The sequence below is a fragment of the Topomyia yanbarensis genome, chromosome 3 (assembly GCF_030247195.1).
Source record: "Topomyia yanbarensis strain Yona2022 chromosome 3, ASM3024719v1, whole genome shotgun sequence".
Classification (NCBI taxonomy): Eukaryota; Metazoa; Arthropoda; class Insecta; order Diptera; family Culicidae; genus Topomyia; species Topomyia yanbarensis.
In genome coordinates, this window is record NC_080672.1 from 145,368,751 (window position 1) to 145,395,909 (window position 27,159).

The following is a 27,159-nucleotide window of genomic DNA, read 5'->3' on the forward strand; positions in this document are numbered from 1 at the left end:
TGCACCAAGATTTTTTTTTCGTAAAATAACCATATTTTCGTGCTCTACAGTAGTGTTACAAATTAAAGGGGTATTCTTGTTTCGGAGTATAGCTGATTAACATCTCATCTCCTTTATTTCTTTTAATTTGACTTTTTATACTTCTAAAACTTTGAAGCTCATTCAATAATTTTTTTTTCAAAATTCCATGCATGATTAGAAAAAAAGTATGAATGCATTGTATATAAGTCAAACACAGTTTTTAAAGAACTTAATTGTGCACCGACGTAACTAAAAAAAATGTATTAAAAGAATCACTTGCTGCTAAAAAAGGCTGAAAATCATGTACTTTATTAAAAAAAAATGACCAAAATATTCCTGTGCAGAAAAACCTTCCGATAAGGCAGTATTACACTTTTTTGTTACAGCAGGCACGTAGCCAGAGGGGGGGCTAGGGGGCTAAAGCCCCCCCCGAAACTTTTCAAAAATAAATTTAAGAAGCAACATGTTTTTCGGTAACTCGTAAAAAAATTGTATCTTGCTTGGTTTCAACAAATTAATGGGAGAATGGTGAGGAAGATTGCTATTTCGAGCCACCGAAGACATCGGTCACGATATCTACTCAGTATGCCGAGTCTGATAACACACTTCCTTTCATATTGTGTGACTCGTCGGAAGAACAAAAGAAACTGTTACTTTAATTCTTGCTGGGGTGATCCGTCGGATGATTGAATCGTAGAAGCAAGAAGTGGTGCTCCAGCCAAACGTGGAGGCTATTGACTTCTGGAATTTTTGCATAACCGAATTTCATGATGGGAAATATTTGCTGAAGGTGAAAATAGAGGTTATGCTTACGAACATCGCCTTTAACGAGTTCTACCTTGTCAGGCATTCAGTACTTATGTTACTCAACAAATTAGCCTAGGCGAAACCAGTCATTTTGCAACTTGTAATACGTGGTTGATTCTCATATATATGGATGATGAGAAAATCAATGTTCGTCTACAAGATCTGATACCTCTTACTTGAACCGCGGGCGAACGACCAGGAGGTTAAAGCCCCAATAAACAAACTTAACTTCTTTGAACCGTGGCCATTAAAAGATTCCTGTCACATTTGGAAAAAATGTAATTTATTATAAAGAACACATCTAGGATTTAGACGGGTAGGGTCAGCTAGGATTTCGTCCTAGCTGACCCTGCACGCACAAAACGCAATGCGATAATATCATCATACACGTTACATCTTTGCACATCCATAGTCTCCAATACGATTACCTGAAAAACAAACAATTGCCAAATTTGTGGCTGCTGTTCATATAATATTGACGGCAAAAACTGCGTCTAGTATCTCAAAATTAACAGTCAGCATCATCATTGAGGAAGTCGACACTGGTGGCCCGTAAGGGGACAAAACAAAAATGAAATCAGAGATTCGCGAACTGCCATGTCCATGGCAGTTACCACGATAATAATACGGAAGTGTACAAGATAGATATGAATGACCACCAAGACGCGGTTGGTTATGAAAAATATTTCTCAATCAGTAAACAGGTCAATCGCACGAGATCTGTTGGACAACCATTAGCGTTTTATCATTTTCATTGTTTATATCGTGGAAATATATTAAAGACTCATGCCTTCATTTAGCTAATGCATTGAACCGACTCAAGTAAACGAATTGTATAATAAAAAATTAGAAGTTTCATAGAAAACTGAGTACAAAAACTGTCCCAAAATTAACATTTATCGCTAGTAATGGTATCTAACAAAACTCATTTTACGCTAGATATTGGCCTGAATAAAGAAAGTTAGTTAAATCATACGCAAATTGAATTTCTGTAATAGATTAGAGCAATGTGCGCTTAATATAAACGTCAAGCATCTTCCAAACTGTTTTCTTACATTCTTTAGCTAAAAATAATTGACACGTATTTTTTGGTTTGGCTAAATATTATATTTTTTTCAAGTTATTCGCTTTTGAACTTTTGAAGTCTATGAAATTGAACATTTTTCAATCACTGATAACTCGGAAACGACTCGATATATGGAAAAAATATTAAATAAAAAAGTTGCGTTTTCAAATAAGCTTACCAAAAAAAATCACAATTTTTTTGTTATATAACTTATGAAATGTGCAATTACTTGAAACAAATTGAATTTTTTTAATGCTGGACCAAATTTTTTATTTATTATTTTCTTTAAGTATTAAAATCGTGTTAAAAAGATTGTGTAAAAATTTGGCAGTGGCATTCTTTGCGAGATATTACAATTATAAACATAAAACATGGCAATTTTACACTAAACGCCCAGCGAAAGGCCTGTTATAACTGAAATGTCTCGTAACACTTCGAGTTCCATTCTGAAGTTTTCACATAATCTTCTTAATGTAGTTATGTAATCAAAATAAATTTGATTTCGGGGGACTTTAGAAAATATTTGCTTTTAACATGAGAATACCCCCAAAAAAGTCTTAAATTTGCAGAATGCGAGTCATTCCACGATTTACAACTATAATTTTAGTCCCCTTCAATTTTTTTGCACTCTTTAGCTGAAAATTATAGACACGATTTTTTTACTTTGGCTGAATTTGACTTTTTTTTTTCAAGTTATGAGTTTTTGAACTTTATAAAGTACTAGCTAATACCCATCGCACGTTGATGCGACTTTCAACGAAATAGGAGGAAACCATAATTTGTTCCGAAGCGCCTTCTTGTAGGCAGATAATCCCCACCAATAGCACACAAACACGCTCCATAACAAATTCCTACTATGCATAAATTTTTACGGCAATTGGTTAAGCCGTTTGGGAGTCCATAAATCACATACATACAAATATCGACTTTTAATAATATAGTGATTTTTAAAAGTTTTATAAATTTAATAGAATTGGACATTTTTCATTCCCTCATAACTGAGAAACTATTAGATTTCTGGAAAAAAGCATTAAATAATAAAAGCTGCGTTTTTGGAAGATCTCGGCGGATTTTTCTTTGTAATATTTGTTTTTGTTAAATAATTTATGTATTATGCAAATATTAGTAACAAATTTTTTTTCAGGGTGGAGCCAAAAAAATCTTTTTAGCTTTTTCAAATAATTTATAATTATATCGAGAAGATTGTGTACAAATTTCAGAAAGAAATTCGAAGTATTTTACGAGATATTTCAATTACAATAGGCCTCTCACTAGGCGTTTGGTGTAAAATTGCCTTGTTTTAAGTTTATAATTGTAATATCTCGCAAAGTATTTTGATATCCACTCCCAAATTTTTGCACAATTATTTTAACATGATTTTTAATATTTAAAGAAAATAATAAGTAAAAAATTGGTCCAACTTTAAAAAATTCAATTTGTTTCAAACAATTGCAAATTTCATAAGTTGTATAACAAAAAGAAATTGCTATTTTTTTCAGTAAGCTCACAACTTTTTTATTTAATATTTTTTTCCATATATCGAATCGTTTCCGAGTTATAAGTGATTGAAAAATGTTCAATGTTATAAACTTCAAAAGTTCAAAAACTATTAACTTGAAAAAAAATCATATTCAGCCAAAATAAAAAATGCGTGTCAATAACTTTAACTAATGAATGCAAGAAAAAAAATTGGAAGGAATTCAAATTTTGATTGTAAATCAGACGTGGAATGACCCATATATTTTGATCCTATTGATCACCAAAGATCCTCCTTCCTAACTGGGGTATGCCAAAAAATTATGTTAGCATGATGATTTAGAACTGGTAATAGTTACAGGACGCCAGATCAAGAAAATAGAAGTTGAACCATCTACAATTCGTTTGCTAAATCAGAAGATTTTGTGCAAATTTCGACATTCTCTTCGATCGAACATTTTATGGATATTTTTCTACTCATTTCGATTTAGCGTCATCTACACCTTTTAAACGTGTAGCTTAGAACACCTTGCGTTTTCCAGCACCGTCAAGGATTGTCATATTCGGTTAGCGCATAAATACTGAGAACTCTAGAATATCCATTGTTGCAACGAGAGTAAATTGTAACTTGTGAATAAAAATAAATAATAAAAATCAAATTAAACATCAATAATTCGTTGATGTACTATAGCCTTTCTTGTGACAAAGAACATGGATTGTCTTAGATTTGGCTTTGTTTTCATTAAGAACTTTTCAAAATTTCGTTTAGTTTCTAGTGACAATATGAAGTAATTAGAACTAAAAGCTTTATGCAGGGGCGGGTAAAGCGTAGTTGGTAAATTGATTACCTTTTACGCAGCTCATCACGGTTCGTTCATCAATCCCGCACATGTAGGGTTAGAAATTTTTCTAAAGAAATTTTCTAACCCAAAAAGAGGCGAATAACCATAAGGTTAAAACCTGTATAATCGAAATAAAAAAGCTTTATACAATAATTTTTTAAGCCCCTCCCGAAATAAACTCCTGGCTACGGGCCTGTGTTACAGGTAAAAATTACGGGTTTAATCTTGCGTGGAGTTTGAGTTGCCCGCGGCGAGCTGCTGCGCAAGATTGTTTATAAATCAACCATTTTTATTTATTTTGATACTCGAAAAAACTTTTTCTTGTTGAGTCAATATTTGTTCAAAAATTTGCAATAGTTAATTTGCTTCTATTGTTATTTTCATGTTAGAAAAATCCTAAAGAAATCCACCTTTTTATGAGCTACTGATGAGGAGGCCCCCTTAAGCAATTCCCTGTACTGACAATTTTTGTACGTAGTGTATATCTAAATGAGCTAGCAGCAGAACAGAAGCAGTAGATAAATTAATAACATGCGCAATGAATGATTTTCCCTTTGGAGATCAATGTGATAAGATTCTAGCATATCAACGTAGTGTTGGAGAATGTTTCTCGCGAGATTTTTTTTCTTCAAATATCATGTACCACGTAATGCCACAGAATTATATGGAAGAGAAAGAAATAATAATGCTCTCTTGAAGAGAGACAATTATTCACCAATCGAAATTGCTGGATATTTATCTGGAAAGTTTATCGGTACTATTACTGAAGACTGAAAATTTTGAAATCTTGTGATAGATTCTTCTAAAATATTGAAATAAATTGTTCAGCAGCATAGATCTGGTGCAATTAAACGAACTTCCGACATAATACGGGGAGAAAAGGCAACGTCCCTCTTTAAACGAAGTACGTTCACTTCTACAGATATCAACCTACACTGCAGTAATATAGCACTCACACAACGATTCGTCAGTCTGTCATCGACCGGTACTATGATACACCACGAAGCCAAATTGATGAATGAAAATTATTCCCGGTCGCTCTAGTCTAGTACTGTTTTTACTGTTGATTGTCTTTAGGCACCACAGCAAGTACGGAGAGAAAGAGAATTCTGATCAACTAATACAGACTTCACTCACCATATTCAGGTAATAATTGTCCCGCATAATACACACAGAACATATTATGCTGCCGACTACAAAGTAAGCCGGTGTTTACAGCCATAACTTCTTGCATTTTGCTTGCTTGTTTACTAGCTCTTCAAGCTTTACTGACGTGTGAAACTTGTCCCGAGGAGTGTGATTTACTAATCTGCATATGCAGTGTTATCATACGAATTGCGTCTACGGCATTTTCGACTTTAAATTTAAAAGTATTCACAAAATAGGGGTTTCACTGTGTATAAACATATGAGTGATTTGTTCTTCAAACATTTTTTGATTCATATAGTTGGAATGTTTTGCGTTTCGGATTCTCCTCATCAGTAACCAGCACCAGACTTTGGGCTAGTTAGCCAATAAATCTAAACTAGTACCAAAGCTGGCACTAGTTAGACGCTTAATCCAAAAAAGTAACTAGTGTCAGCTTTGGTACTAGTTTAGATTTATTGTTACTAGCCCAAAGTTTGGTGCTGGTTACTGATGAGGAGAATCCGAAACGCAAAACACTCCAACTATATGTATGTTATTGTGCACCTGTACACTGTGGTTCGATCCAAAAAAAATTTCCTTTTGGAAATATTTTTGCATTTTTTGATTGATAAATTGGACGATTTAAAATAATATTGCTGGATATCAATACAAAAAATAACATGGTAACTCGATTGCCTTGTACGCAGCTCATCTGGGTTCAGTTCCCAATCCCGCACATAGGGTTAGAGATCTATCCAACCGGAAAAGGCGAATGACCCTCAGGTTAAAACCTCTATAATCATAATTAAAAAATAACATGAAAACAATTTTACGTCAGATAGATTCATCCTTTGCCTTATCAGGAATCAGAGCATAATGACTAAAGAGGCACGTTCTTCATGCTGTTCAGAGAGTTGTGCCTTGCCATATAATGTATTCTCGTGATTTCCTGGTGGAAACGGATGTACCGTAAACGGGGTAGCTTTGATCATGAATCAGTCACGTCCAGAAACCTTTACCCTCCAGTCTAGCAACTTAGGTCCATACATTCAGTTGTACCAATCAAAAAATAAAGCTCATATCCACTAGATAGCATGTTCCATGGTGACATGACTGGGAACTCTAGTGATATGGAAGAACCCGCTTTCTTCTAAAATCTGAACTGTACACGAAAAATTAAATATCAGATTCACGGTCCGCGTGCGATCATTCTCGAACACAAGTGCATATGCGAAAGGCATGCGGTTTTAATATAGAATTTATACATGCGAAGTTGCATACATGTTAGCATACGCGACATACAAACGCACACGCGATCGAACACGTTAACGTACAAATGCACGAGGCCTTCGCGATGATACACCTGATCGCGAAGTCCCTACGCCCGCACATGCCTGAACCGTACAATGAATATCACATTCAGAATCACGGTCCGCTACAATTGGCCTATTGCAGTGTTTTATTGGGCGACATTGCCTGTCTCGTCTACAAATTGTAGTATGTGATTCTGATGGGGAGCCCTTCCGAGAACCTAGCTCTACAGCTCCAGTAGGACAACTCTCGAAAAAAAAATAAACCATCTTAATCCTTGTGAAGCAGTTAAATGATTTTACATAAATTGGTACATTGGAATATTTATTACTAGAATTTGCAAGACATTTAACGCAATAACTAATGCTGGGGAGATATGACCAAGTGACAATTAGCTGAAGAAGAATCAACATTCCTTATATTTATTATGCTTTGGTATCTACTGCTAATGTTAATCACGCCATAAAAAAATCCTACCTCAAACATAAGTCTTTATATTTTAGTATTAGTAAACAAAGTTAGCAATAGTAGGACAGATTTCGTGACGTGTGAATATGCAATGCAAGCAGTACAGTTAATCCTTAAAAAGAAATGCATTTAAAAAATTGAAATTTATCAAATGCAACCCTTTTATATTTTTTCTGCTACTTAAGGATCTCGACAATGTAGAACAAAATAATTACAGTATGTTTTATGTCATTTTTTGTTATGATTTTTCAAAATTCTCTTGGTCAAGTCTCCTCAGGCCTTGGTCAAGTCTCTCCGCGTAACTTTTCAAAAATTGAATTAAAAATTCTGCAAAAAATCATGAACACGCATAATAACTTTTCACATTATATTTCAATGACCTTTGAGGGATTGAAGGCTTTTTTAGAGATTTATGCAGGTTTAGCTGAAAACCTGGTAAAGTCTCCCCATGTTCCCCTACATAGTAAATCTTTTAAAAAATGCTCATGTACATTTTGTTGTAATAATTGATATCACTTTTGACTTTATTTCCAAACATGGGAGTCATATTTACTATATTTTATGGTGGCGGGTATAGCAAATAAAATTAAATTTGCTGATCTTTAATTTCATTCCATATCACATATTCTTGTAACATTTATGATGTAACAAATTGAAGATAAAAGCTTTTAAAGTAAGGTTCAATTTTTGGCACGGTTCCAGTTTTGACAGCTGAAAAAAAATATTGTTGCCGAAAACAGAATCTAACTGCAATTTCAAAATTCAGTACCATGGTATATCTAACTCAGTTTACTCCAAAATGGTGTTTGTTATAAGATAGCACGACAGTGACCATATTAAATCGTGAAAAATTCAGATGAACAAACCGGAAATGAAAGAGTATTTCATTCACTATTACATTTAAATCTATACATAACTTCGCAGTGGTAAATTGAAGCATTCCAATTCGTAACATATTTACTATTGAATCGTAGTAAGGATTCCCACTTTGAATTCACGCACATCCAAATCCCTTCATACCAAAGCTAGTAGTAAAGTAGGAGTAGTAGTAGTAGTAAAGTACACACAAGCGGAAGGATGTGCTTCTTCTTCATCCGTTAGTCGGTATGAGCGCATCTCATTCACCACGATCTGATTTTCACTTCGAGCAAATAATTGCATGTGTTGGTTGGTTTTACTACGTTGTTTTATTCGTTCTCATTTCCTCGCAACGCCTACCTTGCACACTTTGTGCTCCAGTCGGCTGGCGAACAATCGCGCTTGATCAATTCATACGGGTTGTGTTCGTTTGATAGAATGGATTTTATGCGGCACTCGGCGAGAGAAAGATCGACGCGAAAACAAAACACAACCGAGGCGAACGAGAGAGCTGGTGGTTATAAAGGAGCGAATGAGCTACCGGCGGCGCCGGGTGAACGTGGCCGAACAAAATGCAGCACACCGGGAGAGTAGGTGAAAAACACCGCGGCTCTCCCGTGGACAAACGCTGCAGCAGTAGTTTGGTCTGGTCGTATTCTAGTTTTCAGAGGGGCTTCAGTTGGTTCGCGAGAGTTTACCAGTGCAAGCTGTACAGAGTGTAATTTCCTCACCGTCATACGTCGGAACAGTTATTTGACGTCTATTTACTTGTATGCGCTATTTGCTGCTCGTTCCCTTCGTCACGCGGTGTGGTATCTCCATGAAGTGCCCTTCCTCCCTTGAAGATGTGTGGATCAGTTTAGCAGTGTTGAAGAATAATTATTAGGAAAACTGGTGATGAGCTTTCTACTACACTCAGGGAAAGCAAAGAACCCGTTAGTTTGAGGTGTTATTAGAGCTGTGCATTTCTAGTTGTTCCGGAGTGACTGTGTTTTTATTGTTTTCATCGAACAAATCTAGAAAAACCTATTAGCCGATTAATCAGAACTACTTGGTTTCCTGTAGACAAACGTAAGTCTTGTTATGAGTAGTAAACCGGACGCAGGAAGTTAGGGAGCTGAAAATGGTGTACAAAACAAAATCTGAAGCACGTTCAACTCAATGTCGCCCCTGTTCCTTGTGAAAAATCGATATCGTGACGATGACAAACTGTTTCGAAGCTCTGTTGTGCAATATATTTTAGACAAACCAATCTAGAGGTAACGTTTCGAATCGACAACTCACTGAAAAGTCTGATAAAAATAACTACACATTCCCATTAGACTCGATATTTTTGTTGTTGCTCTTAGTGCGGAAATACCTATATAGGTAAATGAAACGTCTCGCGGTTGAACAGTTGTGCGAACCCACGGAATAAGATTGAGGCCCGCGGAACGAGATATCACGTAGGTACACAGCACGGAGAAGAAAAATGGGATTACCTCTTTGTAAAGGCTGCCCCAGTACCTTACGGGACTGTTGGATGGAAACCATATACCTACCCACTAGCCTTCCAACTGGATTTGGGTGCGGGAGAAGAGCTTCGGGAATCTGCGGGAATTGCTGACTGACTGGGAAATATGCTCTGGCTCTTGCGGGAAAACATGGCGAATAGAACCAACCGAGAAGAGGAGTTCAGTGAACTTTTTTTCCTCTTCTGTGCTTTCTGGGCTGCTAGGTTTCTTGTGTGGATCGTGGACTGTTCTTCTGTTGATGTTATTATTGCCGTTGTTTGTTGTTACTAGTCAACGGTGCATAGTTTCTTGGACCGTATTCTCGCTGCTTTGTTTCATGCTTGGAGCAACTAACCTAGACAAAGCTGCATATGGTATATATGAATTTTGGGTCTACTATATGCTAATTTAGGGTGATACCGTTTTGTTTACTACTGTTTCAGTATTAGGGGTTGTCAGTGAAAAGTTACTACTGTGAATGTTGTTTGATTTAAAGTTGAGCTGTGATATTTGGAATCGCTTGTACATATCGCATACATTTGAAGCTATTTTCCGTAAGCATCTACGTGACAAACAATTTGTTACAATTCTCAACTGGTCGACAAACAAACTTTTCTAATTTTATAGACTATATAACAATTTGGTCTTGGTGGGATGGGTATTAGACCGGCATCAATTTTGACTTTTTTTCGGAACCCTGCTAATTCGAATGGTAATTGGTAATGGTGATCGTAATGGTAATCATATGCAAAATATGAGCCCTTTCCGATAGCTCTAGCTCACCCACAAGAGGTTTCAAGTTTCCATAGTAATATATATGGAAACTCGAAAATAAAAACATGAATTACAATTAAAAATTTCACAGTAACTCTGCATACCTCAAAACTCACGGTCGCGTATCTTATTTTGTAACGAACAGCTTTGTTGAAGATCGCATATTGATTGGAGGTTCCCCTAAAGAGTTATTTTACTGTGAAGACCAACCAATTTTTTTTTAAATTTCCTATTCTAAGCATGTGCGAGAAAGAGAGGCAACATATAACCTTATATGAGAATATCTTTTTACTGCAAAATCGGATCAATTTTCAGTCTTCGGAAATATTGATTCTTGCACCTTATGCTATATATTTGCAGATTTTAAGATGCACAAGATGATACTGGCATTTTGTACTGAATTTATTGTTTCTATTTCTAATTTTTCATATATTTTCACATACAAACTTGAAAACTCTTGTGAGTGAACTAGAGTTTTCGAAAAAATCTCATATTTGACAAACGGTATGTGAAGCCAAGTACTGTTTGATTCAACAGTGTTCCGAAAAAAGTTAAAATTGTTGCCGGTCAATTTTTCGAAATAACTCGACACCATAGTCTAGTTCTGTAACAGATACTTTTCTGTAAATTTTAATTCATTTTTAAGTTTAAAAATCTTTAATATTGGCCGGGAGAGGATTTATAACAACTTTTACCATACACTGTACTCTTCTTGTTTTGTTTTATCGTCAGACGTGAGCACTCGAAGAGATAAATGGAAAGTTGTGTCAAAGTTGGATTAACGCAAAATGTTTTTTTCCGCGGAAATGTAGTTCCCAGAAAAAAACTATCCATTGCAAATTTTCCCAATGAGATATTTTCAAATACATTCAGGATCTTTAAAGAAGAAATAATCAGCGAATGTAGTTTACATTATCAGTAACGACATTCGGGTTTAACAAACGGAATTCGGGTTTAAATTCGTCGCAATGTAGAATGAGACTTAAATCTCTAATAAAAAATGGTTTATATTGACAAAAGTAATTGCTACAATATTATGAAATTTCAGTGCAAAATAGTTTAAACGGTCCCGCATTGGTTTAGATTGCTGGATTAGTAAAAAATTTTGGAAATTGAAAACTAGTTTGAAAATAATTCTTATACAGTAATGTTTCGATTATATCACTATGCGTTTATATCAATACTCGTTTATATCACCCTCGATTATTTCACGGTTTTATCTCGATTATATCACGCTTTTTGAAAAACAGACAAGGCACACTAAGTTTTGATCCAATTAAGCCACATGTTGTGTCCTGGCACTTTTAAGATATTTTTACAATTGATTTGCTTATTTACATGTAGGGTAATGAGCCTATTATTGGGTTTCGGACTATTGCGATAAGGCTTTATATATGATGAGGTCGGTCAAAAAGTCGAACTTTTTATTCTTTTATCTAAAAGTATAGATTCTTAAGAATATATCTGAAATTTTATAGAGGTATAAGCAGTAGAAGCAAAGTTATGGCGCTGTTCACCGCGGGCGGAGGGCGTGGCGCGAAGCTTTAAACATGAATCTCTTAATCTTCTTAAAATCTTGTTTTTCCAAAAACGTTGTTGCAATGACTAGGATTGCCGAAATATCTTTCGGCTGATTCCAATTTTTGTTTTAATTTCTTCGTAACTTATTTGCCGTGTCCTTAAGGGGGCGTCTGGTGCAGCGGGTAAAAAATAGACTTCTGTTTTTATTCGCTTAATTGTTAGTTATCCGCAGGAAAATCTAACAAAATAATGAGAAAAACAAGATACGCAAGATATGGTAGGTATGCAGAGATATGCATTTTCTCTTGAATTGATGCGAATACTTTTCTTTTGGAAGGACAATATCAACGATTGGATATGGGACTATTTCTATGGATGCTGACACAACGAGAACTGAACCGTAGGCCCTTCGAATGGACTGATTTTAATAGTCAAGATATTTGTCCAAAACCTTAATGTGCCAGATTCCTTCAAGTTTAGTTTTGGGTGGTTCAAAAATTTTAAGGAACAGTACGGGATACGTAAAGTGAAGCTGCGTGGGGAAAAATTATCCGCTGATACAATACCATTTGACCCAATGCGTTGAACAAAGATGTCGGACGCTGCTCTAACCAACGGCTTCAAATGAGTAGTATGATAAACATGACAAAAATAGTCACATTACCCTACTATGATTTATTTTTTTTGACTAACTTTAACTTTTAATGCTTTTTGTTAATAGAAATACATGGATTAATGCTTGAATGTAATTTTTTGTTTTGTTTTGAATATATCACGCTTCAAATATATCACGCTAAAATACAGACCGACCGTGATATAATCGAAACATTACTGTAATGCATCCATGGATTCTTATAGCAACTAGATACGTAAAAAAATTAAAATTGCATTTGACGTAAACAACAATGCGACGTAGTTTTGTATCTGATAATATAATTTCACATGTCTTGATGTGTAAAATAAATTTCGAAAGCAACTCGACCTTTTTTCCAAAATCGGCCTGGATTGTAAGAATCCGCACTCCTTGGAGGCGTTATATTGATTCGTCCACTACTCGACAATGTCAGTCTAATTTGGAATCCTTATCAACCTGTTTGGAATCTACGGATAAAACGCGTGCGGAAAAAAAAATTCGAATGGCTCTACGACACCTTCCATGGTGGATTTACGACCGTACTCTGATCGGCCTCCTTGATCAGAAACACACAACAGAAAATTTTCAAAGCAATTCCTAACGAGAGCAAATTTATAACACAGCTTACTACGAAAATTGCATTCTGTTATAATTTTGTTATTGCGCTCTGATCGGTTCGAATCATTAGAACGACGCAGAAAAATTCAACAAGTAGTATTTGTGTTAAACTTTATCAATGTCGAAATCAACTCTCCGAAGATTCTATTCCTTCTTGACTTACGCACCTGGCAACAACCGCTACGCTTAACTGGTCTGCTTCAACCAAGATTTCATCGCACGAAGTTTGGATTCAACAACAATTCAGCATGTATGCTATCTTTCTCTACTGTTGAGGATATGATCGCTTTTGCCCAGAAAATATCGCGATCTTTGTTTTTATAATTAGACTTCCTTTTATTCGTTAAGAATATTTATAGTCAGATGAATTAATTAAATACTATGACTCTTGTCATGTAAAATTCGACCGAACAAGCTGTAGAATTGTCACAAATAAGATCCAAGGTTTCGGAAATGCAGATATCCTATACTACTTGAGCTTGTGCGACCACCTCTGGCTGCTACTCCGTTATCGATCTGGACTAGCTGAAGTTGCACAGAGAATAAGTAGATAATTATGCTTGGGAATAGCAAAACATCTTTCAATGTGCAACTCCTGGTAATCCTAAAGTATTGATCAATACCGGTGCCGGCCAGGCCCGAACGTAGATCGCGGAAGGAAAGGGAAGGAATGGTTAGTCCGATACTTGTTTTTTCTAGAGGCCGTATATACTACTGCGCACTCCACAAGTATCACAGGAGGAGGATATTTTTGTTAGTAAGAGTATAGAAGTTGGATCAGTTCTTCTTTACCGACGCCAGAGAGGTGACTTCACTATCTGGACTAGATATCGATCCACCAAACTCATAGACCGGGGACCAACGGCTTTACTTCCCTTCCGAAGGAAGACGTGACCACAGATTTTTTCACCTCAGAAAAATCTCAACGACCTCGGATGGAATTGAACCCAGGCAAATTGAAATGAGTAGCGGTCACGCTTACCACTCAACCACCGGCGCCGTCTGCAGATATCCTATACTACTGAAACAACAAAACTCTAGTAAACTAGCTAACTCGCCAAAAATCGTCCTGCCCGAAATAGTTCACGATTGAAATAATTTCGAGCATTCACGATATCATCAAAATAAAGAACAAATTACGCAAGTCCATCATGCCGTTCTTAAGTGATGCGCGGTCTTACGTACGCCACCTTTGTTTGATGTACATAGATTTTTTGGATACTGGGCTCTCTTTTATTCGTTTTCGTTTGTTCGTTAGTTAATATATGTTAGTAGTTAAACTGTCATTACTGTTGGAGAGTAATCTATGATTTCCTGAATATGGTTAACTGTGTGTCGGTATTATTTGCAGTAGATGCATATGTCTTAGAACATATAAAGTATGAATTTGTCCGTGATCATTCGTTACATACTATTTGTGCAACGTTGTGGCACAGAAATAATCAGCCAAACTGAAAACGATATGTTAGTTTTTTTTTTTTTTTAATAGCCCGCCTCTTACCCCCACACCAAAAAGCTCACAAACGGAGCCCCCTGGTAGTGGACACATCAGTTCTCAGCGTACAAAAAAAAGGTCAGCACAACAAAACAAAGTTACGAATCGCGGAAACGCTGAGAACAAAAAAAAACATTACGAGACCGACAAAACACAAAATTTGACAAGAAGCTACGGCGAGTACCCAGCGGAAAAGAATCCTTTTAAGGGTCCCATCGTAGCTTTGCAGGAAGCTCATAATAATTTAAATTTATTTATTACTAATTGCTATAAAAAATGCATTTATCAATTGATTTTATTAAAAAAATGTTAACCAATTATAGATAAAGGAATAAGCTCGATTGGTGGTGAACGAAGTTTAAATTAAAAATTCTCCTATTGTATTTTTTAAAATTAGTTTCAATTTTGCTTGGAAACGAGTGCGACATGTTATTTGCTTTAAATCAGTAGGAAGCTGGTTGAATAACTTAGGTCCGATGAACGAAATGCGTCTTTGACCAAGGTTCGTGGATACTCTGGAGTATAATAAATGATTGGCTTGTCTAGTGCTGTGAGCTCGAATGCCTGTTGTAAATTCTAGATTGTTATGAGCAATAGTATTGTGCAAAGCATTGTGGATGTATATTATTGTTTGGTAGTTAGTCAACCCAAGCAAAGGTAAAATGTTATGGGCATTATTATTGTATAACAAAATAGTAGGGTACATAAATGGTTTTTTATAAATAATTTTAAGACATCTGTTTTGAAGCGTTTGTAGCTTTTTCAGATTCGAGATACTGGCACGGCCCCACACAGATACAAGGTAGTTATAAAAATATTCCTGGTCGTCTACATTATATTCGCAGTCGAGTTATTTCCAAGCTACTAGGAATTTGTTCGATGGTGTTTCTGTTCGGACGAATAAACAAATTATTACCGGTTCGCGTTTACTCGATAATTATTCTTATCAAATGTTCTGAATAAACACTTTGCACTTAAAAGAAATAAAAAAAACTACCACAAAATGTGGTTAACCAGCACAAACAGCGATTTTACGATGAATATTTCACTCGGGATCTCATCTGTTTCAACGCTTCAGATAAGAGTAGCCACTGCCTGGAAAGTACGAACACTTGAATTGCCTTCCAGTTGATGATATATCTGCTCCTGAATACCTACACCACGGATGATATAGTAAATCTTTGACGCACTCGCTACCTGCTTCACGTACTGGTGTTAGTTTGACGTTAGTTGTAAAGCAGAAAATATTGGTTTGTTTGATTAACATTCGTTACTATGTTTTAATTGCCGCAAGGTTCTACTGTATCGATTTTGTTGGCTATTTTCGGCAAATTTGAGACTAAGAGAAACGAAAGCAATGAAATTGAAAGACGGATAGATATTCTAGAGCGAATCAGCTATAAACTTAGAACGGAAAACTAGAACTAGGCAGGCTCATATGGGCATGATCGAAAGGAAATGTGAAGAATTTTTTGCCTTCTGCAGAGTAGGAGTTGGGCGTTCCACCCAAGTCTACCGTATGGTCTATGGTAGAACATAACTCATCATCATGTTTTATCGCCGACGCCGGCAAAAAATTCTTCACAAATCCTCGCCTAGAACGACCATGCGATCATTCTTCTCCCTTTCTGCTAGCATCAAGCCGTGACGTATGCATTCAATCGACACCAAGCTATCGGTGTCGCACCGATCCTATTGTGATTGAACTACTTATTTATTTTTTCGTTCCGCACACACGGATGGCTGATAACAATTAATGACACGGTTAGCTAGCAGAAATCGAATTTTTATCTACTTTTTTACCAACTAGTTTATATGTTACTATGTTTTAATTGCCGCAAGGTTCTACTGTATCGATTTTGTTGGCTATTTTCGGCAAATTTGAGACTAAGAGAAACGAAAGCAATGAAATTGAAAGACGGATAGGTATTCTAGAGCGAATCAGTAAAGAATGTTTTGCCGGCGTCGGCGGTAAAACATGATGATGAGTTATGTTCTACCATAGACCATGCGGTAGACTTGGGTGGAACGCCCAACTCCTACTCTGCAGAAGGCAAAAAATTCTTCACATTTCCTTTCGATCATGCCCATATGAGCCTGCCTAGTTCTAGTTTTCCGTTCTAAGTTTATAACTGATTCGCTCTAGAATACCTATCCGTCTTTCAATTTCATTGCTTTCGTTTCTCTTAGTCTCAAATTTGCCGAAAATAGCCAACAAAATCGATACAGTAGAACCTTGCGGCAATTAAAACATAGTAACATATAAACTAGTTGGTAAAAAAGTAGATTCGATTTCTGCTAGCTGAGCTGTGTCATTAATTGCTATCAGCCATCCGTGTGTGCGGAACGAAAAAATAAATAAGTAGTTCAATCACAATAGGATCGGTGCGACACCGATAGCTTGGTGTCGATTGAATGCATACGTCACGGCTTGATGCTAGCAGAAAAAACTGAAAAAAACTATTATTGCCCAAATCAAAGTTAAAGGGTCAGTCGATAGTTATTACGACACTTTACATTGAATAGTAAATCGGCTATATTTATCGAAATATAACCAAAACTTTTCCGTAGTTCAGTATGTGTATGCATTTCATTTTACATACGTCGGTTAAGCTTTAGGATGAGTTTAAGTAAAATGTTTGACATTTGCGATTGACCATCGATTCCGATACATTTTTATCAGTTCTTTTCCACTTCCTCGTGATTTTGGTTTTTTTCTTTGGTCTTCCAAAGTTAAACGCGAACTTTGAAAGACCAAATCATGGCCCAATAGTTTTCGATCGTACAGCGTTCAGGAAAGTTTGGTGGATTCATTGGTACCAAATTCACAGAATTAATCGTATATCACTTCTACACGGTTTTGTTGTAGTGGCATGAAGCGGTTTCTGAATCTGCTGTCTCAAAAGCGGCACGGTTTTGTAAATCTCATCGTGTACTGTGCCGTTGATCACCAATGGTTCACTCGGTTTGCCACAAGTGCATATGACTTGCCAAATCAGGTCATCCATAGAATACTTGTTCTTATCCGTGGCCTATTCCCGTCCCGGCCAATGTGTAAAATCCACTTTGATGTAGCTTTTATCAGCAACGACGTAGCACCGGTATTTCCTTAGCAACAACACTTTGCTGGCATTTGTGGCGTTTTGGAAAAGTTGTTGCATGCTTTCAAAACGGACCGTTTCTTAGTTCCGAGCTCTCTTGATTTTTATGTGAGTTTTTGTTATCTAGGGGAAATCTTCAAAAGAGACCGTTTTGGTCGTGGTACTTGTCGGATTCTTACTGCAGTTCTTTTTCCAGCAAGCCCACCGATTAAACCTCAACTTCCTATATCTCAGTATCCTCTTTCTCCCGGGACTACCGTTGGATATTAATTCGGAAGGGGATTGTGTTCTTGTACCTCTTCTTTTATAGATCTACTTGGCTCCTGAAATGCGCCTGTTCAGGTTTTTAACTTGCTGATTTTTTAAAATTTTTGTTCTTTTTTTTCTGATTTTTTTTCATTTAATTTTTCATTCATTTTTATTTATTTTTATGCTTTTTATTAATGACTACGAATGAGTATTTTTCCTTTTTTATGTTGTAACGATATTTAAGTAACAAGGGTCTGGAATAGGGTCATATGAGCAAACTTAGTTTTCCGGCAATTTTACTTTTTGTCTTCTACCGCAGGAGTCAGGATATTTCGGCATCTTTTAAGTTTTTTAATCAAATGTATCCTTTGCGCTGCGTTAAATCTAGAACAGACTGGGTGCGAGCATAGCGTAGTTTGTAAATAGATTGCCTTGTACGCAGCTCACCTGGGTTCGATTCCCAACCCCGCACATAGGGCTAGAAATTTTTCTAAAGAGATTGTTCTAACCCGAAAAGAGGCGAATGGCCATAAGGTTATGACTTCTTTAATCGAAATGAAAAAAAAAACAAATAAAAAAAAATAGGACAGACTGGTGCCACATGCTTCGATGTTTCCTCGACGTTTATGCACTCCGGGTGACAACGCGTGTCCGAACCGTTGGAGCCAGGATAGAGTCTTGCGGGATTCCTCCCGTAATTCTAATCGATTTTTGTTCCCCGTTTGTCTTATAGATCAGGATTCGATTCTGGAAATAACTCCTTAGAATTCTACACGGGTAGCTAAGGACTCTCATTTTGTGCAGTGATCCCATAATGGTTTTCCAGCTTGCGCTATTTTCACTTCTATCGTTATCACGGCACATAATCGAATTTTTCCTCTTCTTTTCTGTTTGCGCGCCATATTGGCTCTCTTGATCATTGACCGAATAGCGTCCACCTTACACTTGCACTTCCGAAATCCGAACTGGTTTTTCGACAACTCGTTATCGCTCCCCGTAGATATTGTCAGCCTGTAAAGCACATATTGGTCTACACGACGACGGATCCTCTGGGGGCTTACCTGGTTTAGGCAGTACTTCTGTGTCTTCCATTTGTCTGGGAAGTGACCCTCGTCCAGAAGCTTTTGAATTTTTTTTGGACATATCCGTGAGTGTCTAGTTGCGTTCAATGCGATGTTGGGGATTGCACTTGGTCCGGGCGCTTTCGTCGCCTTTAAACCCTTTGCCAATGTGACGAGTTCCTCGCAGGAGACTTGTATCACTTCGGCATTGTCCCACTATACCTCGTCATACGGTATAACCGACCATATCATTGGATAGTGGTCCAGAAAGAGCCTTACTACGATAACCTTCAGTTTATCAGAGCACATTTCCCGATGCGTATTGTGCCCTCTGATATTCGCCATCGTCACACGGTATGCGTCGCCCCAGGGGTTGGCGTCAGCACCCTGGCACAACTCTTTAAAGTAAAACGATATTCTTTGCTTTATCTCACGTTTAACTGCCCTTGCGGCGCTATAAATTACGCTCCTGTCTGTCCGCTTCGGTGCTAGCACTTTGAGCGTATCTTCTGGCCAGTACGCTGGACGCCGTTTTTTCATAGGCTCTAGTTTTCTTGGCATTGAGGTGTCGCATGCCCTTACTAGCGTTTCTTCCACGTTCATGCCAGAGGAGTCGTTCGCTGTCTGAAGAGCTTCCACAAGGAGATCGCTGTCAAATGACATCATCTTCCACTTCGGCTCGTGAGCTCTCGCCCTCAGTATTAAAGCTTAATATCGTTTACCAAAACTGTACCGGATTGTCAGGTTGTCACTATGCGTGTAATCTTCGCAAACTCTCCAGTTCCAGTTCATGTTTGCCACTAATGACGGGCTACAAAAGGTAACGAAACGTAACGATTCCCGTCCATTTCTACGAAAAGTTGTGCTGGTACCCTCATTGCATAGCATAACATCCAGTTTGGCTAGAGCTTCGAACATGCTATACCCTCTTGTGTTGGTATGTCTGCTTCCCTTCTCCACGGCTGGGGTTCACTAGGAGATTGATAACAGTCTATTATATTTCTCCGGACAAAACCAGCCTAGAGGCCGTATAGCATCCGGTGGGTTGAAGTTTCTCAATCAAGAATTGATCCGCTGGGTTCCTGCTCCTATGTCGTATGAGGCGATTAAAAACAGGAGTTCCCAAGTCCAGGTGTTTCTCCGTGCCGAGGACTGAATGGCTGGCAAGACTAAAATATGCCAGTCGCGCACGGCATTATAATCCGATGTGTTTGGTATCTTCTAGTTGCTGTACAACAAGTGCTGATGATGAAATGTGTAGTGCTGTGATCGAGTACGGTTAGTAGGGCATCGCAAAAAAATTTTTGATTCTCAAACCCCCCCCCCCCCCTCCCCTCTCATATTGTGGCAAATGTCAACATAAGCTCAGTTGCCAAATTTCACATCATTTGGAAAATTCTAGACTCCCGCCTACTTCGCTTGAAATTTTTGAAATTGATGCTATGGGAAAATATATTAAATGCCATAACTTTTGAAGTAGCAATCAGAAAATTACAATTCATTCCTCTTTTTAAAGGAAATAACCTTAGTATTTGAATGGAGATTTTTTTATTTCCAGAAAAATATGGGAAACTGGGGTACTGGGTCATTTTGGCCCCAAAATCTCCTATTTTTAAATAATTTTTCTGCACCGTGATGCAAATCATACATATTTTGCACTGCTTCTAATGTGAAAAATTCTTAGAAATCGAACGGAACCTTTTTGATCTTTGTCCGATTACGAGAAGTTGGGGTTATAGGGCATCTTGTGATTCATATTAAATTTTGTAATTTTCTCGTGCATATATCTTTATTATTCTTCCATCAATTTTCATAAAATGTAACTTGTTGAACGTGAAAAATTCTTAGGAATACAACAAAAATATATTCGTTAGCGGTAAAATTCACAAACATCAAAATTTTTGACATTAACTCTACACATCACATTTTTTTCATTATATGACCTAATACCTCCACTTTCTCTATTTTTCCAGGAATGAAACTTTTCTCATGTGATCCCTTAGCGTATTTTACACTAAAAGTAGCAAATTAAATAAGAATTTTGTTGTTAAATGGAGTTAATATGTGCGATTTTATGATAAAAATGTGAAATCGAGACTATATGTCAGATAATTTGATGTTTCTGAATTTTACCGGTAACGAATCTATTTTTATTCTGTTCCTAAGAATTTTCCATGTTCAATAAGGTACAATTTATTGAAATTGAGTGAAGAATAATAGATATATATGCACGAGAAAATGATAAAATTTAATATGAGCGACAAAATTCCATATAACCCCAACTTCTCGTATTCGGTCAAAAAAGTTCCGTTAGATTTCTGAGATTTTTTCACATTAGCAAAACTGCAAAATATGTATGATTCGAATCACGGAGCAGAAAATTTATTAAAAATAGATAATTTTGGGGCTAAAATGACCCAGTACCCCACTTTTCCATATTTTTCTAGAAGCAAATATATCTCCATTCAAATACTAAGATTATTTCCTATAAAAAGAGGTATAAATTGTAATTTTCAGATTGCTACTTCAAAAGATACAGCATTTAATATATTTTTCCTCCATATTTTCCCATAGCATCAATTTCAAAAATTTCAAGCGAAGTGGGTGGGAGTCTAGAATTGTCCAAATGATGTGAAAAAAAAAATTTGCGATGCCCTAATGGTTAGGGTCGCACAAATTAATCTTCAGCATAAACGTACAGCAACTATGAATGTATACCGCCTTTTATAGGAAGGAAAAGCTTCTGTAGCTTTGATTCAAGAACCGTATTTTCATAAAAGAAACTTTATGTTGAAAAGCTTCGTGGGTTTCAACAAAAATGACTTGACGAATCCACGTGAAATGCCTCGTGGATGTATGCTTGCGAATAATGCTAATGACGCATGTCTTACATCTGACCTCACAACTCGCGATATTTGTGCTGTCACAGTCAATACGACAGTTGATAACATAAACAAAAAATACGTTTATTGTTCGCATATTTGCCGCAAAATGAACCATCACCTTCTGATGATTTCAAAAGGGTTGTATCATGCTGTGACAGAAATGCGTATCCCCTCATAATCGGTGGTGATGCAAATGCCCACCACATAATTTGGGGCAACTCAGATATCAATTAGAGAGATACCAAATTGATGGAATACTGAAACAGTCTAAATCTTCACGTGCTTAATGTAGGAAATTACCCAACATTTCCACGATCTGACAGAGAAGAGGTGTTAGATGTAACAGTATTATGTAAGAGTTGGCGAACTGGCTTGTACCAAACGAGCTCGAACCGTCGCTATCTGATCACAAGTACATCTTCGTTTATCATTTAAACGTTTCGCTAAATATTGTAATCCCAAATCTACGAACTGGGACCTCTACAAAGAGGGCTTGGCGACTCCAAAGCTTGAGTTTCCTTTATCAGCTTTACTCTCGTTTCAACATATTCCTTTTTCTATCAATTTTCAGGTATTCCAGTAACTACACATTACTTCAACCTGGAATGATCGTGAGCAACTGCCGCTAGAATGGACAGTATCAGTAGTCTCTACAACTGGCGAAGACACTACTGAGTACGACGACCTGAGCAACAGCTGCTACAGCATCCGCAGTGTAAACCACACCATCCCTAATAACCATCAGCCGAAAAGAGAGATCATTTCCCGGACTGCGTACGACGCGGTGGCCACAACAGACTGAACGGTCGAAAATAATTGCTGCACACAATTTCGACGCAAGCTTTCCGATTGATTAGGCCATATGACCGGTCAACAGCACGGCAACAGAAGTTGTTTTTCAACGACTGGCATCTACATTTCATAATCGCAAAATCAAAACACGAAACCGTTATAAATCGAGGGCAAAGAGGACAAGAAACCAACACGATCGCGGGCCCTGAATTTTGCGAACGCAATAAACTTTTGCTCTTCGAGGTGTGGACCATTTCCATCGCTCCGAAAATCCAAAACCCGATCAATCGGCCGGCTACGAAACTCAATCAGTACCAACAACCGGGGCAAAACGAGAGAATGAGAAAAAGATAGAAGAAAACTCGGTCCAGTTACGCTCGACCATGAAAATGTGACAGGAAACATTGGCCAACGTTAAACCCTGCTTCCACAATTCAATCGAAATCGACGGATGAGCCACATCGACTTTTGTAACTAATTTGCCCCACATCCCATTATATTCTCGACAGACACAGCCTAAAAAGAAATTCTCAACAACTACAACTGGCGAAATTGTTTTGTTGCTGAAGGCAGTTTTAGTGCAGTGAAGTGCTCGAATTGTGTTCCTTATAGTATGCCAAACTAGCATTCTGCTTCGATGGTTTCTGGTTTAGTGAAAGCTAGAACGGCTTCAAGAGCGTAACTAGTGCAATAATAAAGCAGCTCCTATTGAAAGTGAAATCAATATAAAATAACAAGTTAGTGAAATTATTCCTTGCAACGAAAAGGAAACAAAAAAGTGAAAGTAGTTTAATAATTGTTGATTACTGAATGTACATGTGTAATATTTAATTAAGTGGGATACGGTTAATAGCATATAGTGGAAAGTTAAGCTAAAGTTAAACACAATTTAAATCACTGCTACTCTAATTGAGTTCATTTTTGAAACTACTACCAGTGAGTCATAGCTATCGATAGTAGTAACAGCACATATTACATCCGGCCAAACTATGAAGCGGATACCAAGGAAACCGAGCAGCAGCAGCCTACCGGGCTTTAGCATGGACAGAGAGAGCTTGGCAGAATGGGCGAAGGATAAGCCCCTTAGTATACTACAGCTGGACCCGGCGGATCGTGCCGTTCTGAGAATAGCAGGTTAGTAGACAAGCACCGTCAGAGTTTTTGCTGATGTTAATGAATGCTGGTTTTTGGATTCGGTAACTGCTAAACTGATTAGCATAAAGCTGCTACGGTATTTACACAAAGAGCGTTGGAATACGTTCTCTTTCCGGCCGATGATGATCTAAATGTATCAATAATTGCGGTGAGGATTTATTTAACATCAACTTGCATCCAGTTGTAGCGTTGGGTTGTTATAGGTAACTGTAGTATGTGTCTTGATACGAATACGGATTACTTTGAAGCTAAAAATAATGACTCACGCCATGATATGTTTGTACATGAAGTGAACAGTCATCAAATCGGGTTCTCTCTTATAGATACCCGGTATAACAAGCGAATTCCGAATAAATTGAGCGAAATATAATGTGTACCACAAATATCTGCTCATTTTACACTGAACGTTAGAAGTTATGAGCAAATGTTATGTGGAAATTTGTAATCCAGTAAATATTTTCAATTAGGCAATGAACAAATGGTTTCGAATTATCCTCTGTCGATAGCGAAACCATGTAGTTCCCTAACGAGATTATTCATTCCTAGATTGTATATTCAGATAGGTAAAAGTATGTTTTGCGCTTTGAAGTAATATTGTAAACAAACATACTCTTACGAGTATACCTCAATTGTGCCAACATTTTACTTCTATAGTACATACATCTACATAGCAACCTTTGTTTGTTATTTGAGGTTTTATGCGAAAATTGAGTGGAAAAAACTTCTCACGACGGAATGCACATCTCCGTATTTCAACATGGGTTAATATAGCTTACTGTAGTAATCGGAAATAAAGCTCGAGAACCCTAACTTCGCCTTGCGGGGCGCAAAGTTTTTTGAACAATTCTAGTACCACTTTGTAGTAGAGGGTACAATTGACTTCAGTATGGCTAAGCCATGTTTTCTCGCTCAAACAGAGAGGAGATCCTTGCAAATTTAAAATTGACCTCAGCTGTATTTATTGTACTTTTGAGTTTCGCTCAAGTCACTATAAACAACCCCCGCATTATTTGATCTTAGCTTCTATCGCACAATACACACGCACCCGAGGTGGGCGGTACAATTCTTCTTGTTAAGATTTTGTCATTTTGCTTTATGACTTTATAGCGATCCTTCCGTACAGAGGCTTCCGGAACTGATTCTTTCTGAATCGCACTAAACAGCAAATTTATTTCATTCAGTTCAAAGAATTGATGTCATGAACTCTGTATCAAGAAGTCATTTCCAGGTCACTCGGTCCTTATTAGTTGTTAGCTTCTTAAGGCACGATGACTCCTCAGTTCATCGTCAACTGTGTCGATCATTTGTATTTTGTTGCGCAGATCTACTCCTTATATATGTCGGATTAGCTTGGGTGATTTTACCGGGTTATACCGGGACCTAATTTGCGCTGTCACTCTTCAAGCTGCTGTTGCTCTTCGTAGTTCGTACGCCATCTCTACGTTTCGTTTTCCATCTGTATCAATTGTTGTACAAATATCTCTTTTTTTTTATTCATTTCGTTTATTTGATAGGCACAAATGCGTTAGCTTGGCGGTGCCAAATGCTTATGTTTTTACATTTTGGATATCTTAAAACTAGGAGGTTACAATGCTGAAATATTTTTTTTACAAAGGGAAAAAAAAGTTAAGACTAGAAATAAGATTCAATATACAAGAGAGGGCCAAAAGATTTTTTTATGAAAAAATTCAAAACAAGGGATTCACTTTGATATACAAGAGGGGGAGTAATAGTATTTTACGAAATATTTTACGGTTATCTTAAAACTAACAATTTAGTTTAGTACTCAAAAGGGGGAACAAATATTTATGAGAAACTTCACAGAAATCTTAAAACTAGGGATTCAATTCTATTTACAAGATGGAGGACAAGAGTTTCAATAAAGAGTAAAAATTATAGCTATCTTAAAACTAGGAATACAGAAGACTAATTTGAATTTTTTAACTAAAACTTATGCTTGGTCAAGATATTCAGAGGGTGGCTTATTTCCGCATCAGTGTAGCAGCAGTTGTATCAAGGACAGGGGAGAGACAGGGAAAAAAGAGCAAAACTTGCAACTTTCGCTCGACACGGGGGGGGGGGGGGGGGATCGGCGAAACAAATTTGCGCCTCAGTCTAGTAAGTCGTCGGGTACCGGATTGGCGGATGGTATTCTTCGGACCCGCGGGGAATCCTTCAAAAGTCATCGGACCTCGAGTCGCTCTCGCTTCAGTTTCCTTCTATGCAGGCGTAGTGGTAAGGGCGACGGCGGTTACATAGTGGCACTCTGGAGTTGATCGGTTCCACAAGGCAGGAGGAAACTCTAAAAACGAGAAATAAAAGAGAGGGGCTAAATTGGGATATTTATCGTTTTTATGAAGGTATAAATAAGGGACATATAGGGGAAATCACGAGTTGCCAGCATATCTCGGACTGGTACATTGGGTGGTCTACCTCGGGCCCGAAGGGATTCCTTTAACTGAGACCTGGCGTCACAATACCCGGCGCATACCCAGACAACGTGTTCGATGTCGTGATAGCCCTCGTCACAAGCGCACAGACTACTCTCCGCAAGCCCAATACGCCGCAAATCCGCATCCATGGTGTAGTGATTGGACATAAGTCGGGACATTACGCGAATAAAATCCCGACCCACATCCATCCCCCCGAACCAAGGCTTCGTTGATACCTTTGGGATAATCGAATGTAGCCATCGTCCAAGTTCCCCGTTGCTCCACGAAGTTTGCCAACTGTTGAGCGTCCTCTGACGACAAATACTAAAAAAATTCGTTGAAGCAGATTGGTCTTTCGGATATGTCACCATTTAATGCGCCCACCTTTGCTAATGAGTCGGCCTTTTCACTGCCCGGGATAGAACAATGAGAGGGGACCCAAACAAAGGTAATCTGATAAGATTTTTCAGATAACGTACACAAGGACTCCTGTATCATCCCCAGAAAATACGGGAGTTGCTTTTTAGGCTTCACCGCACGAAGAGCCTCGATAGAGCTGAGGCTGTCCGAAACAATGAAGTAGTGATCTGTGGGCAGAGTGTCGATGATCCCAAGGGTGTACTGAATCTCTCGTGTTTGTTTCTTGCCGGTTCGGTTCTATTGTTTAATAACCCAATAGGAGTATTAAACCCGACTCTTTAATTTATCACAAAACCAATGACATTCATTATATATTCTCTGCGCAAAATTGCTGTTTAGAAGCTTTTTAAAAAGACGTACTTCAAGAAATTGATTTTATTAAAAATTATTGGTTACAAAAAGTGACGTCATCAAGGCACTACGGGAAAAACCTTATTTATTTCATTCCATGGTATTGATATTCCCAAGTAATCTATGCGAGCATCAAAGCAACCTTTAATGACATTCTAGTTAATCACAACAGATTTCCAAGTGTCCAAACTTCTTTGCTAA

The 27,159-nt window shown here is 37.5% G+C and overlaps 1 protein-coding gene across 4 annotated transcripts in view; it reads left to right on the forward strand.

The window, feature by feature from the left end:
• LOC131691889 (dystonin) overlaps nucleotides 1-27,159 on the forward strand; it is a 458,938-nt gene that overhangs the window by 7,016 nt on the left and 424,763 nt on the right. For 3 of the 4 annotated variants that reach the window (XM_058978603.1, XM_058978605.1, XM_058978606.1), the window contains exon 2: nucleotides 22,380-23,734. In XM_058978603.1, the coding sequence (XP_058834586.1) occupies nucleotides 23,590-23,734 (145 nt within the window). In that variant the 5' untranslated portion in view covers nucleotides 22,380-23,589. Of the gene's footprint in view, nucleotides 1-8,678; nucleotides 9,049-22,379; nucleotides 23,735-27,159 lie in introns of those variants that run through there. The other variant, XM_058978604.1, reaches the window with a different exon arrangement.